At 35.7% G+C, this 14,406-nt stretch overlaps 1 protein-coding gene across 1 annotated transcript in view; it reads right to left on the bottom strand.

Annotated features, from left to right (window-relative positions):
* Positions 1-14,406, bottom strand: part of unc79 (UNC-79 domain-containing protein) — a 1,277,183-nt gene that overhangs the window by 963,410 nt on the left and 299,367 nt on the right. Inside the window, exon 12 of the mRNA XM_090395893.1 lies at positions 12,421-12,635. Within this exon, the coding sequence (XP_090252019.1) occupies positions 12,421-12,635 (215 nt within the window). The remainder of the gene's footprint in view (positions 1-12,420; positions 12,636-14,406) is intronic.

The following is a 14,406-nucleotide window of genomic DNA, read 5'->3' as shown; positions in this document are numbered from 1 at the left end:
GAAGTGATTCTTCCTTTTACTTGCTACATAGCGGAAGAACTCTTTGGCTAAGGTCTTCTCATAATCTGATTTAGCTTTTCTTACTATGCTGGTAACCTTCCTAGCTTGAGCCTTGTACTGCTCATGGGTGTACCGATCGCCTTTCTCCTTGTAAATTCTCCATAACATTTTCTTTTTTTGCAGATCAAGCTTGATGCTACTGCTCATCCATCTAACACCTGCCTTGTTTAACTTCCTGACCATGAGGACACAATCTGATATTGCTTTCCTCAGATACCTGCTGATTTTATCCAATGCACTGCTAACATCGTTAGGCAATTATAATAAGCTCACTCCGAAGCTTATTATAATTGCCTAACCTGTAGTTCCGTATATACCCCTTCTTAGAAAAATCTTGGGGGGTTGCAAAATCAAAACCAGATTTTGCAACCTCCCAAGTCAATACCACATGATCGCTCTCACCAGTTTAAGGTAACGAAGACACATTACTTATGCATATATCCTCTGAACCAATGACCAGGTCCAACACTCTCACACCACATGTTTCTTCAGTTATGTGCTGTTTCAAGTAATTATCTTGTAGAAGATGTATGAACTCCATTTCCTTTTTGCTAAGTGATATTTCTTCCTTCCAAGTGATATCACCGTAATTAAAATCCCCCATAATAATCACTAAACCTGCACTCATTGCACTAATTTGCTGATGCATGAATTCAATATCTCCCCCTGTACTCCCTGACCTATAGCAGCATCCAACTGTATATTTGGTTGCATTGGTCACTATTTCGCACCAGACTGCCTCAAATGAACTCTCATTCACATGTCTATCATCTTGATATACTACTTTCTTTGGCTGCAACACATCAGCTATCATCAACAGTACTCCTCCCCCTGTTCTATCTTCTCTATCCTCCCTGAAAATACTGTACCCATCACATTCAATTCCAGTGACCACATCTTCTGCCGACAGCCAAGTTTCACTAATGCCTACAACTTTTTTGGCGGGATTGCACTGACTAATGCCAAAAATTCTTCTCTCTTATTTCGAATGCTTCTTGCATTGGTATACAAAAATTGCAGATTCTCTCTAGATCTTGTACCGGCTTTAGACTGATATATAAGTCACTAATTTCAGTAGTCCCATGCAAATTTTTATCCCCTCTCTTCTGCAATTTATTCTACGTATAAGGATCAATAAATATACAATCAGTGCTAAAGTTTCTCTCTCTTACACTCAACCTTTTCAATATTAGTTTCCCTGCCCAATTACTTCAACTTGTTCAGAAAACAGTAACTTCTTCAATCGCTTATGTCCTTCCATGTTCAGATGCAGTCCATCTCTAGCATACAACTGTCTTTCTCCTTCAAACACACTCCAAACCAAGCAGAAAAACTTCCAACAATTTTCAGCAGCTAAAAGACACAACTATTACTACCTACAAATAGGCAACTGCCATCACTATATATCCTGAAGTTTTATCTTTTTTTTACCCTTTGCTAATTGAACTATCAACCTTATTAGTAATAATTAGCACTTTGCAAGTTAGTAAATACATTTAGATGACTCACCAAAAACAATTTGCCAACCTAAGTCCCATATCATCATCAATTTCCTTGTGTGTACATTCAAGGGATTACTATGATAGTACTACATGATTAATTTTATATTATTACTAATCTCCTATTAACAATTTTCCACCAAATTAGTCTATTACTTACCAAAACTCCAATATTGTCATATCTAACATTTCAGTCTTCTAAGGCACTTCTTACTGAAACAATCCACCTAAATCTTGGTCTTTCTCTGAACCACCTTGGCACCAAATGACTGGTCTGCTAACCTTTCCTCGTCTATTTTGTTTAAGTGACCATGCCACCTTAGATCAGCCATGGTCACATACATTTGAATGCTAAAAATGAGGATATTATCTTCTAATATCCTCATTTTTAATATGATTCTGTAATTGATGCCATCTGTTCAGGTGCTTCATTGTTTGGGTAGTCTGAACATATGGCATCAATGGCAGAACTCTCATACCTGTGGTCACTAATCTTATATCAAGTGCTTTACTTCCAACCCAACTCTCAGATCCATAACTTAAAATTGGTTTATACATATATACATGGCATATATGTATAAACATGGATACTGCTAATTTAGTATTTTGACTAATTTCTTTCTTATTCTATATAAATATGTTCGACTGATTCTCACCATATCAGCTTTGCTTATCTGTTGATATTTTAACTTATCTGTGGAAGAATTTTTGCTGATCTGTTGTCTATTTCCAAATAAAATTTGACAACTGCCTAAATAGCTAAAATATTTTATTTGATCTATAGTTTATCCATTGAGAATGCAACTATATATTCCTGCCAATTTTTCAGAGTTTGGGTTGTTGTTGTTGTTTTTTTAATTGTTGATTTTCATACCAAATTTATCATAGCTGTTATTCAATTCAGTTAAAGAATCCTGGAGAACTTGAGCACTTTACGAGAACAACATCTGCACAAAGCAGAGAGCTAAGTTTGATATCTACGATGCTAATATCAGATTTAATACCACTTTCTTTCATAATGCAATCCAAGTAGATGATGAATAAGAGAGGGGATATAAATCGGCAAGTGACTACTGAAATCAGTGACATGTATATCAGTTCTAAAGCTGGTACAAGACCTAAAGGGAATCTGCAATTTTTTGTATACAAATGCAAGAAGCATTTGAAATAAGAGGGAACAATTTTTGGCATTAGTCAGTGCAATCTCACCAAAAGTTGTAGGCATTAGTGAAACTTGGCTGTCAGCAGAAGATGTGGTCACTGGAATTGAACATGATGGGTACAGTATTTTAAGGGAGGATAGAGAAGATAGAACGGGAGGAGGAGTACTGTTGAGGATAGCTGATGAGTTGCAGCCAAAGAAAGTAGTATATATCAAGATGATTAGACATGTGAATGATAGTACATTTGAGGCAGTCTGGTGTGAAATAGTGACCAACACAACCAAATATACAGTTGGTTGCTGCTATAGGCGCCAGAGGGTATAAGGGTGATATTGAATTCATGCATCAGCAAATTAGTGCAATGAGTGCAGGGTTAGTGATTATTATGGGGGATTTTAATTATGGTCATATCAATTGGAAGGAGGAAATATCACATGGCAAAAAGGAAATGGAATTCATACATCTTCTACGAGATAATTACTTGAAACAGCACATAACCGAAGGGACATGTGGTGTGAGAGTGTTGGACCTGGTCATTGGTTCAGAGGATATATGGATAAGTAACGTGTCTTCATACCTTCAACTGGTGAGAGCGATCATGTGATATTGCCTACTTGGGAGGTTGCAAAATTTGTGGATTTCTCCCTTAAGAAGGGGTATATACAGGTTAGGCAATTATAACGAGTGAGCTTGCAGCAGTCCCATGGCAGAACATATGTAGAGAAAGATGTTAGCAGTGCATGGGATAAAATCAGCAGGTATCTGAGGAAGGCAATATCAGATTGCGTCCCCATGGTCAGGAAGACAAACAAGATAGGCGTTAGATGGATGAGCAGTAGTATCAAGCTTGATCTGCAAAAAAAGAAAATGTTATGGAGAACTTACAAGGAGAAAGGCAATCAGTACACCCATGAGCAGTAGAAGGCTCAAGCTAGGAAGGTTATCAGCATAGTAAGATAAGTTAATCAGATTATGAGAAGACCTTAGCCAAGGAGATCAAATGTAATCCCAAAGAGTTGTTCTGCTATGTGGCAAGTAAAAGGAAGAATGGCTTCGGACGGATAACCTTAGTGGGTGCTGATGGTATCAAGGCAACCAATTCAGATGTAAGAGTCGAGTTACTGAGTGATCACTTTTCAAAAGTCTATCACCCAAGTGAGAATATCTCTGTCCCTGTAGCAATAACTAATGTGAGGATTGAAGTTAAGAAATCAGAGGTACTTAGTATATTGTAAAATTTAAATGCGAACACTGCTGTGGGTTTAGATGGAATATCAGCTCAGGAGTTGCATGAACGTGCAAAGGAGTCAATGACTCTTACTTGGTTATTTAACTTAAGTTTGAACTCTGGTATGGTCCCTAGGGAGTGGAAGGAAGGCAAAGTAGTTCCTTTGCATAAAGGTGGCTCTAGAACTGCGGTAGTTAATTACAGACCAATCACCATCTCGGGAGTGGTGGTAAAAGTATTGGAAAAGTTGGTTAAAGACAAAATTCAAGAATTGGTGGATCAGGATATGATACTCTATAGGGGCCAACATGGTTTTGTTAAAGGTCGATCCTGCCTTAGCAATTTATTTGCTCTTTATAATAGAATCACATCTGAGTTGGACAAAGGAAATGGCTACACAGTGGTATGTCTGGATTTTGCTAAGGCTTTTGACAGGATACCCCATGGAATACTGTTGTGCAAATTGGAGCAGATGGGGATGGATACTAAACTGGTGATATGGATAGGAGAATGGCTCAGGGAGAGATACCAGAAGGTGGTGTATGGAGGAGCAGAGTCCAGGTTGAGGCAGGTGACCAGTGGTGTGCCTCAGGGCTCTGTGCTTGGGCCATTGTTGTTTAATTTGTACATAAATTATATAGGAAATAGCTTAAAGGGAGATATTCAGTTGCTTACTGATGATGCAAAGTTGGGTAACGCAATAAAAAATCAAGCTGATGTTGAGTGTTTGCAGGATGATTTAAATAAGCTGGTAAAATGGGGAAAAGAAAATGGATGTCAGTTCAATGTGGAAAAGTGTAAAGTTATGTATTTTGGGATTAAAAGATTATCAGCTGTGTACTACATTGATGGAATGGTACTCCAAGAGACTGATGAGGCTAGGGACTTGGGGGTGTTGGTGGATAGGGAGATGAAGTTCAGGGGACACATTGCTAAGGTGTCCAAGATTGCACATAGGATTACTTGGTTATTGAGGTGCACACTAAGATCCAGAGATAAAGAGGTTATTATTCCCCTTTATAAAGCGTTGATACTTCCTCATTTGGATTACTGTGCTCAGGTCTAGTCACCTGGATTCCTTGGAGATGAAGAGGTTGTGGAAGGGGGTTCAGAGGAGGGTGACTAAGTTGGTGAGTGATGTAAAAAATGCTCCTACATTGAGAGATTGATAGGTGGAGAAGAGGGGATATGATAGAAACATTTAAATTACTAAAAGGTTTTTATAAGATTGATGCAGGGGAAATGTTTCAGCTGTGTGATAGTGATGGAAGAATAAGATGTCATCCCTGGGAATTAAGGAAAAGTGTGGTTAACAAGGGTATGAGAATGAGGTTTTTTGCCTGGAGGGTGGTGAATGAGTGTAATGCATTGCCTGACTCAGTTGTGAGTTCTTCGTCTGTGCCATTGTAAAAATTAATTTAACTGTGTATTTTATTTATTTTATCTTAACTTTTTCTTGACTTACCTTTACTCTACTTTGTTCAACTTCACTAAGATAAAACTATCATCTGCTTTAACATAAACTTCTCAAGGTTAATCCTACCGTGACTAATTTCTGTCCCCCACCCCTTGTTATTAAAGAAACTTTGTGTTCTAAGTTTAATGTATGCAGTCCCCTACTCTCCTACAAATCAGAAAATTTATTTCATTTTTGATTGTGCCATCTGACTGAGTAATTATTGCTTGAAAGTCAGGGTGAGGAAAAACAAACATGGAATTAATCATTAACTATATCCAAACTCTTTACTTGCAAGTCGTGACTATTCGTACTTAAATGTGACTGCAGGTTTGCTATTTTTTTGGAGATAGTGCATTAGCTAAAGAACAGGCCAGGTGGTTACAAAGCAAAAATATTTATTTTAAACTAGACAAGAATTATATTACACGAGATATTGTGAAATTATCTCATTCATCCTTTTTACAAATAGGGAATGCAATTTATATAACCAAACTCACATTGCACACAATTACTTGGTCAACTCATTAGACATAAACCATGCACATAATAGCTCACTGCATAAACAAGTTAGCAAAATCCTTCCCTTAAAGACTGACTTAATAATTACCTAGATGCATACAATTTCTCAATAGCACTGTTCCCTATATTATAACTAAGTACACATTTGTTATTATTAGAATAAACAAGTCGATAAATATCTTCATACAAAAACTTGCGACTTAGTTAGTGCCTGTTTACAAACAATTTCTTGTAAGCACATTTCCGAGATACGCTTCCTTAACAAATAGAAAATTAGTGCCTACTTACATCTTAACCATGAATAAAGAGTCCAAACAAATTACAGTATACTTCCTCAAGATAGTAGCGTCTTCTTTCTGGTCAACTTTCTTGCTGCTTGGACATCACAGGCAGTTTCTTGTAGAACTTTCCTCCATCAGAAATTTCGATATGGAATCAGCCGTAGTTACTGCAAGGTTTGGGTGTAACTGCTCTCACTCTCAAGTCTTAGTGTCCAGATTGAGAGCAGTTACACGCCATCAATGAGGGAAATGGCCTGCTGTGATCTGGAGATGGAGATCCTACAGCGTTCGATGAGTAGAAAACCTGTGACAGGAGAAGATCAAAAGCCTCAGCGATGAGAAAAAAAAGCCTCAACGATGGGAAGATGAAAAGCTCTGAGTCAAAAGCCACAATCTCCTTTTATGCAAAATCTCGCTCTTTGTTCTCTATATAAAGTGTTTTTAGGATTAGCCTTAGCGATGACATCATTGTTGCCCGTTCTGTCAACATCGATGCCCTTGTGACATTTGGTTGATGTTTCATCATCACTAATCTGGCATAATCCCTACTTACAGCTTTACATAAAGTAAATGTTTATGCACTTTTACAGTAACATTCTATTTAGTACATTATATTTTAAATATTGCTAAATATTGAGAAAAAAAAATGGAAAATCAATTGCAAAACGTTAGCAAGGTTACATTTTTCCGTGAGAGATTTTACAACACCTTTCCGACGTTTCAAGTTCCTTAGTATTGAGAGTTTTTGCTCTCTTAAGGTTTGTGCCTGGTCTCTGATGAAAATCAACAAGTTTGAAACAGCTGTCAGGCCAGTGAAACCTTATAAAAATGGACCAATAGGAGGCAAACATATGGACGCTTGGGCATAGCGATTGTGTTTCCTATGCCGGCATGAAATATCATCATGTGAATTGTTTTTGTCATTGTCTGTGGATGAACAGTGAAATGGCAGCTACTAGAACAAACTTCAACTCAACTTCTAGTAGAACAACAACAATAAACCCCAAATCAGAAAAACTGAAGATGGGAACCATTAACATAAGGAGTAATAATGGAAAAGGAATTGAACTTCAAGAAGAACTGGAGAAGTACCATGTGGACATAACTGTCATTACTGAGACAAAGAAGACAAAAAGCAGGTGAGATCTTACTAAATAACAAACACAGGATGTTACATTCAAGCAATACAAATCAAGGAAAAAAAGGAGTGGCAAAGCAATCAACACAAAGATGAAGATAAGCTTCTTAATTGGAAGGCAATTTCAAGTAGAGTTATGTGAACAAACTTCAAATTGGGAAATGAACAATGAAACTTTTCTCTGCCAACGGTTCCACATAAGGTTCTCCTAAGAAATGAAAGAATTTTTGAGTCATTAGAAAATAAAGAAAATGGAAAAAGTGGCCCTAATTGGAGATCTAAACAGCAAGGTAGGAAATGAATCTCAACAGGCATATAGGAATGTTTTGAAAACATTTTGGAGAAAAGGGTCCAGGCTAATAATAATGGTAAATATTTACTGGATTTCTGCCCAGTATATTGAAGAGTCATTACTAACACTACGTTCCAACAAGAAAATATGCACAAGTTCACGTGGAAAGAAGACACAAGAAATAGGAAAAGCCTCATTGACTATGTTTGTTGATAGTGATATCTTCATGGTGGTTCAGGATATAAGAGTGCACAAAGGATGTGAAATTGGAAGTGACCATCAGTTTGTTTTAAGTAGGATAAAACTGAATATTACTTTGAAGAGAATAGTAGTTAAAAAAGGTTGTTTTAGAAAGAATTCAAGTTGAGAAGAGAGAATGAAGCAGTCTCATCTAACCATATTCTGCTTTGATCTGCACATTCCAGAACGAAGTCTATTCAATGTCTTCCATCTTTGCCAGTCTAGATCCAGAACAAAGAGATTCATTTAAGTTCAGAGCATCTGGAGATTGTTCTTGCACACTGTTGACCTTGCAGCTTTTATGGAATTAACAAATGGTTCCACTGAGTGAGTAAAGCTTTTCCTTGATCTTAGCTTCCTATGTATTGCAAAATGTCCATACAAAGGATGCCGTTCATCATTTAGTTGTTGTTGTTTCTGCTCAATCTACTCTGTGTTGTCTTTCTGATGTGAAAAGGTGCAATACCAGACAGTGAGTATAGATGGACAACTTTTGTAGGCTTAAGGCAGCCAATATTTTTCATTAAGAAACTTGTCAATAATTTTGACAATGGCTGTTGAAAAGCAAAATGCCAGTGGAGAGGTGTGCAGTACTTGTGGACTTGCACCCCACCAAGATGGTGTTAATCAGTGCAGAATATTATTACACGTTTGAGTTTTAGCTGCTGTCTTCTCTATGTGTCACTTATAATTTAAGGTCCTATCTAGTGTAACATCTAGGTAAGTTGGACATGAATAATTGACTAATTTGACACTATTCCATTCTATACTCATCTCTCTCTCCTCACCTTCCTATTATTGAGATGGAAAAGACACATTTGGGTTTTACTGGGATTTGGTTTCAGTTGGTTTTCCTTATAGTAAACTGTAAGGGCTTCTAGTTCTTGTATGAGCTGCTTCTCAATGTTATGAAGCATTTTGCTTGATGAGCTATTACCTGGTCATCTGCATATAAGAAGGTTCTTGATTGTAGATTTATAGGTTGGTTATTAGATTCCTTTGATTCTAACTATTTATAATTATATTCCCACTATTTCTCAATTATTTGACATCAAGTGAAAATCTGACACCCTCTTTTGGCTTGAATCCAGGTTGTTCTCCAAAGTTTCTCTTCCACAATTTTTCTCAGCTGTTTTCGAGTATGTATGCTTGCATGAATCTTTCCTAGAACACTGAGTAGAGAAATTCCTCTGTAATTCTCACATTCAGCCTTATTCTAATAGCTGGGAACTACAAAAGTTCCACTCTAATAAACCAAAATTTGAGATTAGGCCCTCAATTATGTAGTGTAGTCACCGCAAAACTTTTATACCGCCAATATTTCAGGATTTCGGGTTGAATATTACTGCAGCTGCCTTTCCACATTTCAAGTTTTTGATAGCTTTTTTTACATCAAGTATTGATATGTACTCCTGACTGCATTTCTCTTGAAAATTTTTTTATTATGGTTGTGTCACTGCTTGTTCTGTCATTGATTGTTTCATTTAACAATCTTTCAAAGTAATTATTATAGGCATCTAGAATATACTTATCTTCAGTTTTCATGTCACCTTTATCATCTTTGATTCCTTTTATACCCTTACCTCCATTTCTAAGCTTTTTCAATAGCCTCGAGAACATTTTGCTGCCTTCTTGATATTAACCTCCTCTATTCTTACTGAAAACTCTCCCCATGACTTCGGGTTAACTGCTTTCACACATAGCTTAGTTCTCTTACATTTTTCTCTGCATTCTTTTCAGGGCATCAGACAACTTATTTGCTAGGAAACTTGTAACATGCTTTCTTCTTTTTAATGACTGGTTCTTTAACTTCTTGTGTCCACCATGGTGTTCTTATTTTTCTATCCTTGCAGACAACTTCATCACATGCACCCTAGTAGAATCTATCAATGTTTTCTTCAGAGTTTGCCAATGAGACTCCACGGTTTGGTTCTTGTTTTCCAACTGCTTCATTCTTTCTTCTCAACTTTAATTCTTTCTAAAACAACCTTTTTTAACTACTATCCTACTTAAAACAAACTGATGGTCACGTCCAATTTCACATCCTTTGTGCACTCTTATATCCTGAACCACCATGAAGATATCACTATCAACAAACATAGTCAATGAGGCTTTTCCTATTTCTTGTGTCTTCTTTCCACGTGAACTTGTGCATATTTTCTTGTTGGAACGTAGTGTTAGTAATGACTCTTCAATATACTGGGCAGAAATCCAGTAAATATTTACCATTATTATTAGCCTGGACCCTTTTCTCCAAAATGTTTTCAAAACATTCCTATATGCCTGTTGAGATTCATTTCCTACCTTGCTGTTTAGATCTCCAATTAGGGCCACTTTTTCCATTTTCTTTATTTTCTAATGACTCAAAAATTCTTTCATTTCTTAGGAGAACCTTATGTGGAACCGTTGGCAGAGAAAAGTTTCATTGTTCATTTCCCAATTTGAAGTTTGTTCACATAACTCTACTTGAAATTGCCTTCCAATTAAGAAGCTTATCTTCATCTTTGTGTTGATTGCTTTGCCACTCCTTTTTTTCCTTGATTTGTATTGCTTGAATGTAACATCCTGTGTTTGTTATTTAGTAAGATCTCACCTGCTTTTTGTCTTCTTTGTCTCAGTAATGACAGTTATGTCCACATGGTACTTCTCCAGTTCTTCTTGAAGTTCAATTCCTTTTCCATTATTACTCCTTATGTTAATGGTTCCCATCTTCAGTTTTTCTGATTTTGGGTTTATTGTTGTTGTTCTACTAGAAGTTGAGTTGAAGTTTGTTCTAGTAGCTGCCATTTCACTGTTCATCCACAGACAATGACAAAAACAATTCACATGATGATATTTCATGCCGGCATGAAATCTCATCATGTTGCATCATCATATAATTTGTGTTTTAAGCCAAAAGAGAGTATAATTTGTTCAGCTAAGTCCCAAATTGCCAGCCCATCCTCATTTGTTTAGTACCTGGTAGATATCTACTAATGGAGTGCACCACATGAAGTTGAGGATTGGACATTAGGTCAGAAGCCTGAGTCGGTTCTCTGCATTGCTGAAAGGCAATGTGCATATCTCCCCCCAGTTTTGAGCTTTGATCCTTAATTTCACACAGGGGAGGACAAAAAATAAATAATAAATAAATAAAATAAATTAAGCTTGTTTACATTTAACCAACCAACCAAACAACACATGGATAAAATATATCAAAAATATATGCTTCATATCCATATTATTTCTATGATAACCAAAGTATATTGACTTCAATGGCCACTCCGCATCCATATAATTACAGTATCTCCAAGCCAGTATGGTGGGTAAAGACCAGCAGAATATCAGCAGAGAGAGAGACAATGAATAAAGAAGATGAAGAACGATATGTTCTTTATGTATGTATGGAAATGAAATGTGACAAGGATGATAACTAGGAGCTGTATGTGTATTAACAGATTTAGAGGAGAGAAAGAAATTAGCGATGTCAATTTTCATGACAGTGACCACAGAAATATCTATCATGAATGCATGCAACATAACTAAATGTCTGTATAAAAGAGTGAATTCGTGAGAGAGATGGATCATTAACACATCTATCAGAATCTGCCTTTTAAATGGTAACTCACAACAACCCCAAGAAAGAAAAAATAAACTATGTACATTTATTTAGACTGCACGGAAGCATTTGTTATAAAGAAACATGGTAAAATCAAGCAAGCAGAGGAAACAATTTAAACTATGATACAAAAACATGAAATGCAAAGTGGCCTATGACCATTGAGCTGAAGATAGTCTTACAATTACAATATCCCATATTTTTATGAACATTTATGCAGTCATCAAAAGTGAATAATCTCTTAAAAGGCCATACACTACTTACTAAATTATAGATAGTGATCCTCACCTAACCTTACTATGCATAACGATTCCAAATATATGGATTCAACAGTTCTCAAATCCAATATACCCTGCTTAAAAAGAGTCCCACTTAAAAACTTGTGTAATAGTTGGCAAAATCACTCTGTATTATCACTCTGTATTACTATGGCCAGACAAGGAAATCTGTTAACAATCCTGCTTGAGAACATATGGTACAATCACTATGTTATGTCAAGACTTGCAAAACTCTAAATTGAACACCTCTCTAAAAAATTAAATGGAAGGATACAGCAGTACTAAAGAAAAGTCATTACAAATATGAGAAGCTGTTTGTCACACAAAAACTGATAAAAACTACTAGAAATAAACTTAATATATTAATAGTTTTCTAAAAATAACTTATCTTTCAATACTTTGAATTTCTTCTGCAGCTGAGTAAACTGCCATTGGCAATTTACTCAGTGTGACATCAATCAGATGTCACACTGATGAGTACTCTGAAGAACAGATAATCATTATAGCTGTTTTCATCAATGCATTTCAAAATACTAAACATCTTATGAAACTTAAGCTAAAAAAAGGATGAATTATTTTCCGACAATGTATGGTTAGCGTTTCCATCAAATAATAATACAATATAATAACAACATCTATATGCAATGATTTGATATCTGCTTCACCTGAGAATTGCTTCTACCATATAAGACTGTGTTTCTGGATCTAAAGTCCAAGGTCGAGGAATGCTCATGTGACAAATATGGTTTCTGCCTTTCTCACTGTTGTGAAAGAACACATTACACTGGGCACAATAGCGGATTGGTCTATGATTATTATAAATGGCACATTCCACAGAAAAGCAGGTAACCACAGCAGCTTTGTCCAGACTTTTGCATTTCTAAAACACCAAAATAAATGTTGAAAATGTTAAAATTTGTGACTAATACATTGAACTTGACATAATTATGTATGCTAAATAAATATTGCATTAAAAGTTATTAAAAAGTCTATATATAATTTGGATGACACCATAATAGATCATCATCATCATTAGTGTTCTGTCTCTTGACAGGTCCAATGGTATAACTCAGCAGATTCTCTTCCCCCGATTTCCTCTGTCTCTTGTTTCCTCCTTCATTTCCTGATATCTTCTTGTTCCCGTTATATCATTAAGCATCGTTAGTCGTCTTCTTCCTCTTGGTCGCTTTCCTTCAATTTTCCCTTCTATCATTCTTTTCAGTAGGCTGTCTCCTCTTAATACATGTCCTATCCAGTTATGCTTTCTTCTTCTTATGGTCTTTAGTAAATTCCCTTCTTCTCCAACTCTTCGTAACACTTCTTCATTGGTGATTTTTTCAGTCCACTTTATTTTCTCCATTCTTCTCCATAACCACATTTAAAATGCCTTGAACATTTTAGCTTCTTTCTTCCTAATTGTCCATGTTTCTGACCCATATAAAGTCATACTCCAAATATAGCACTTAATAAGCCTTTTCTTTAGATTTTTATTCATTTTATTAATAAACAAATTTTGCTTGCTATAAAAGGCATATTTTCCTTTGTTAATTCTTTCTTTTATTTCCATGTCACATTTTCCATTTTCTTGTATTATACTACCAAGGTATTTGTATTGTCTCACTTGCTCTACACTTTCTCCATTCATCATCACCTTGATGCTTCCTGGTTTCCTGAAAACTCTCATCACTTTTGTTTTCTTTGCGTTAATTTTCATACCATATTTCTTGCATATATTTTCAAATTTTTGCATTAGGTGCTGTAGTTCATCTTCGGTATTAGCTAATATTGCTTGATCATCTGCAAATCTAATATTTTGTATTGTTCTTCCTCCAATAGTGATTCCTCTTCATAAAATGCTTCTTTTATCATTTCTTCTGCAAATATATTGAAGAGCGTCGGTGACAGGCAGCATCCTTGTCTTACACCTCTGCCAATCACACATTTTTTAGTTTTTCCTACTTTTGTCTTTATTATGGCCGTCTGGTTCATATATAATTCAGCTATTAACCTTCGGTCTCTCCAATCTAAACCTATTTTGCATAATATTTCCATCAGATTTTACCATTTCACCATGTCAAAATGCTTTTTCAAGGTTTGATGAAACAAATATAAACTTCTTTATTTACTTCTATATTCCTTTTGCATATGGTCCTTATTATTCCAATTGCATCTCTGGTTCCTCTGTCTTTTCTAAATCCAAATTGATCATCCCCCAGAAAATACTCCAATCTATTATACAATTTTTGATTCAATATTTTTAGCAGTACTTTGGAGGCATGTGAGAGTATGGTTATAGTTCTGTAGTCACTGCACTTAGCAGGATTGCTTTTCTTTTCAATTAGTATAAGAATACTCTCTGTGAAATCTTTAGGCCATACTCCTGTTTTGTAAATGAGGTTGCAGAGTTTCCATGTTTCTGTTATACCTTTGTTCTCCAGTTGTTTTAGGATACCATAATGGATATGGATGATTAATTATAATGAGGAAGTCCAAAATTCATCAGATCCCAAGACACACAACAAATTACTTTAATTATACAGATTACCTTTATAATTCCAAAAACATATGTTGGTAGTTGTAGAAAGTTTTTAACTTGGGCATATTATGTATTCAAGATACCAAGTAATTTTATATAAACTTGGTTTTTAATC

Source organism: Typopeltis vanoorti, chromosome 1, assembly GCF_054136105.1.
Source record: "Typopeltis vanoorti isolate ZY-2024b chromosome 1, IOZ_Tvanoo_1.0, whole genome shotgun sequence".
NCBI classification, from domain to species: domain Eukaryota; kingdom Metazoa; phylum Arthropoda; class Arachnida; order Uropygi; family Thelyphonidae; genus Typopeltis; species Typopeltis vanoorti.
This window is presented reverse-complemented; position numbering and strand designations above follow the sequence as displayed.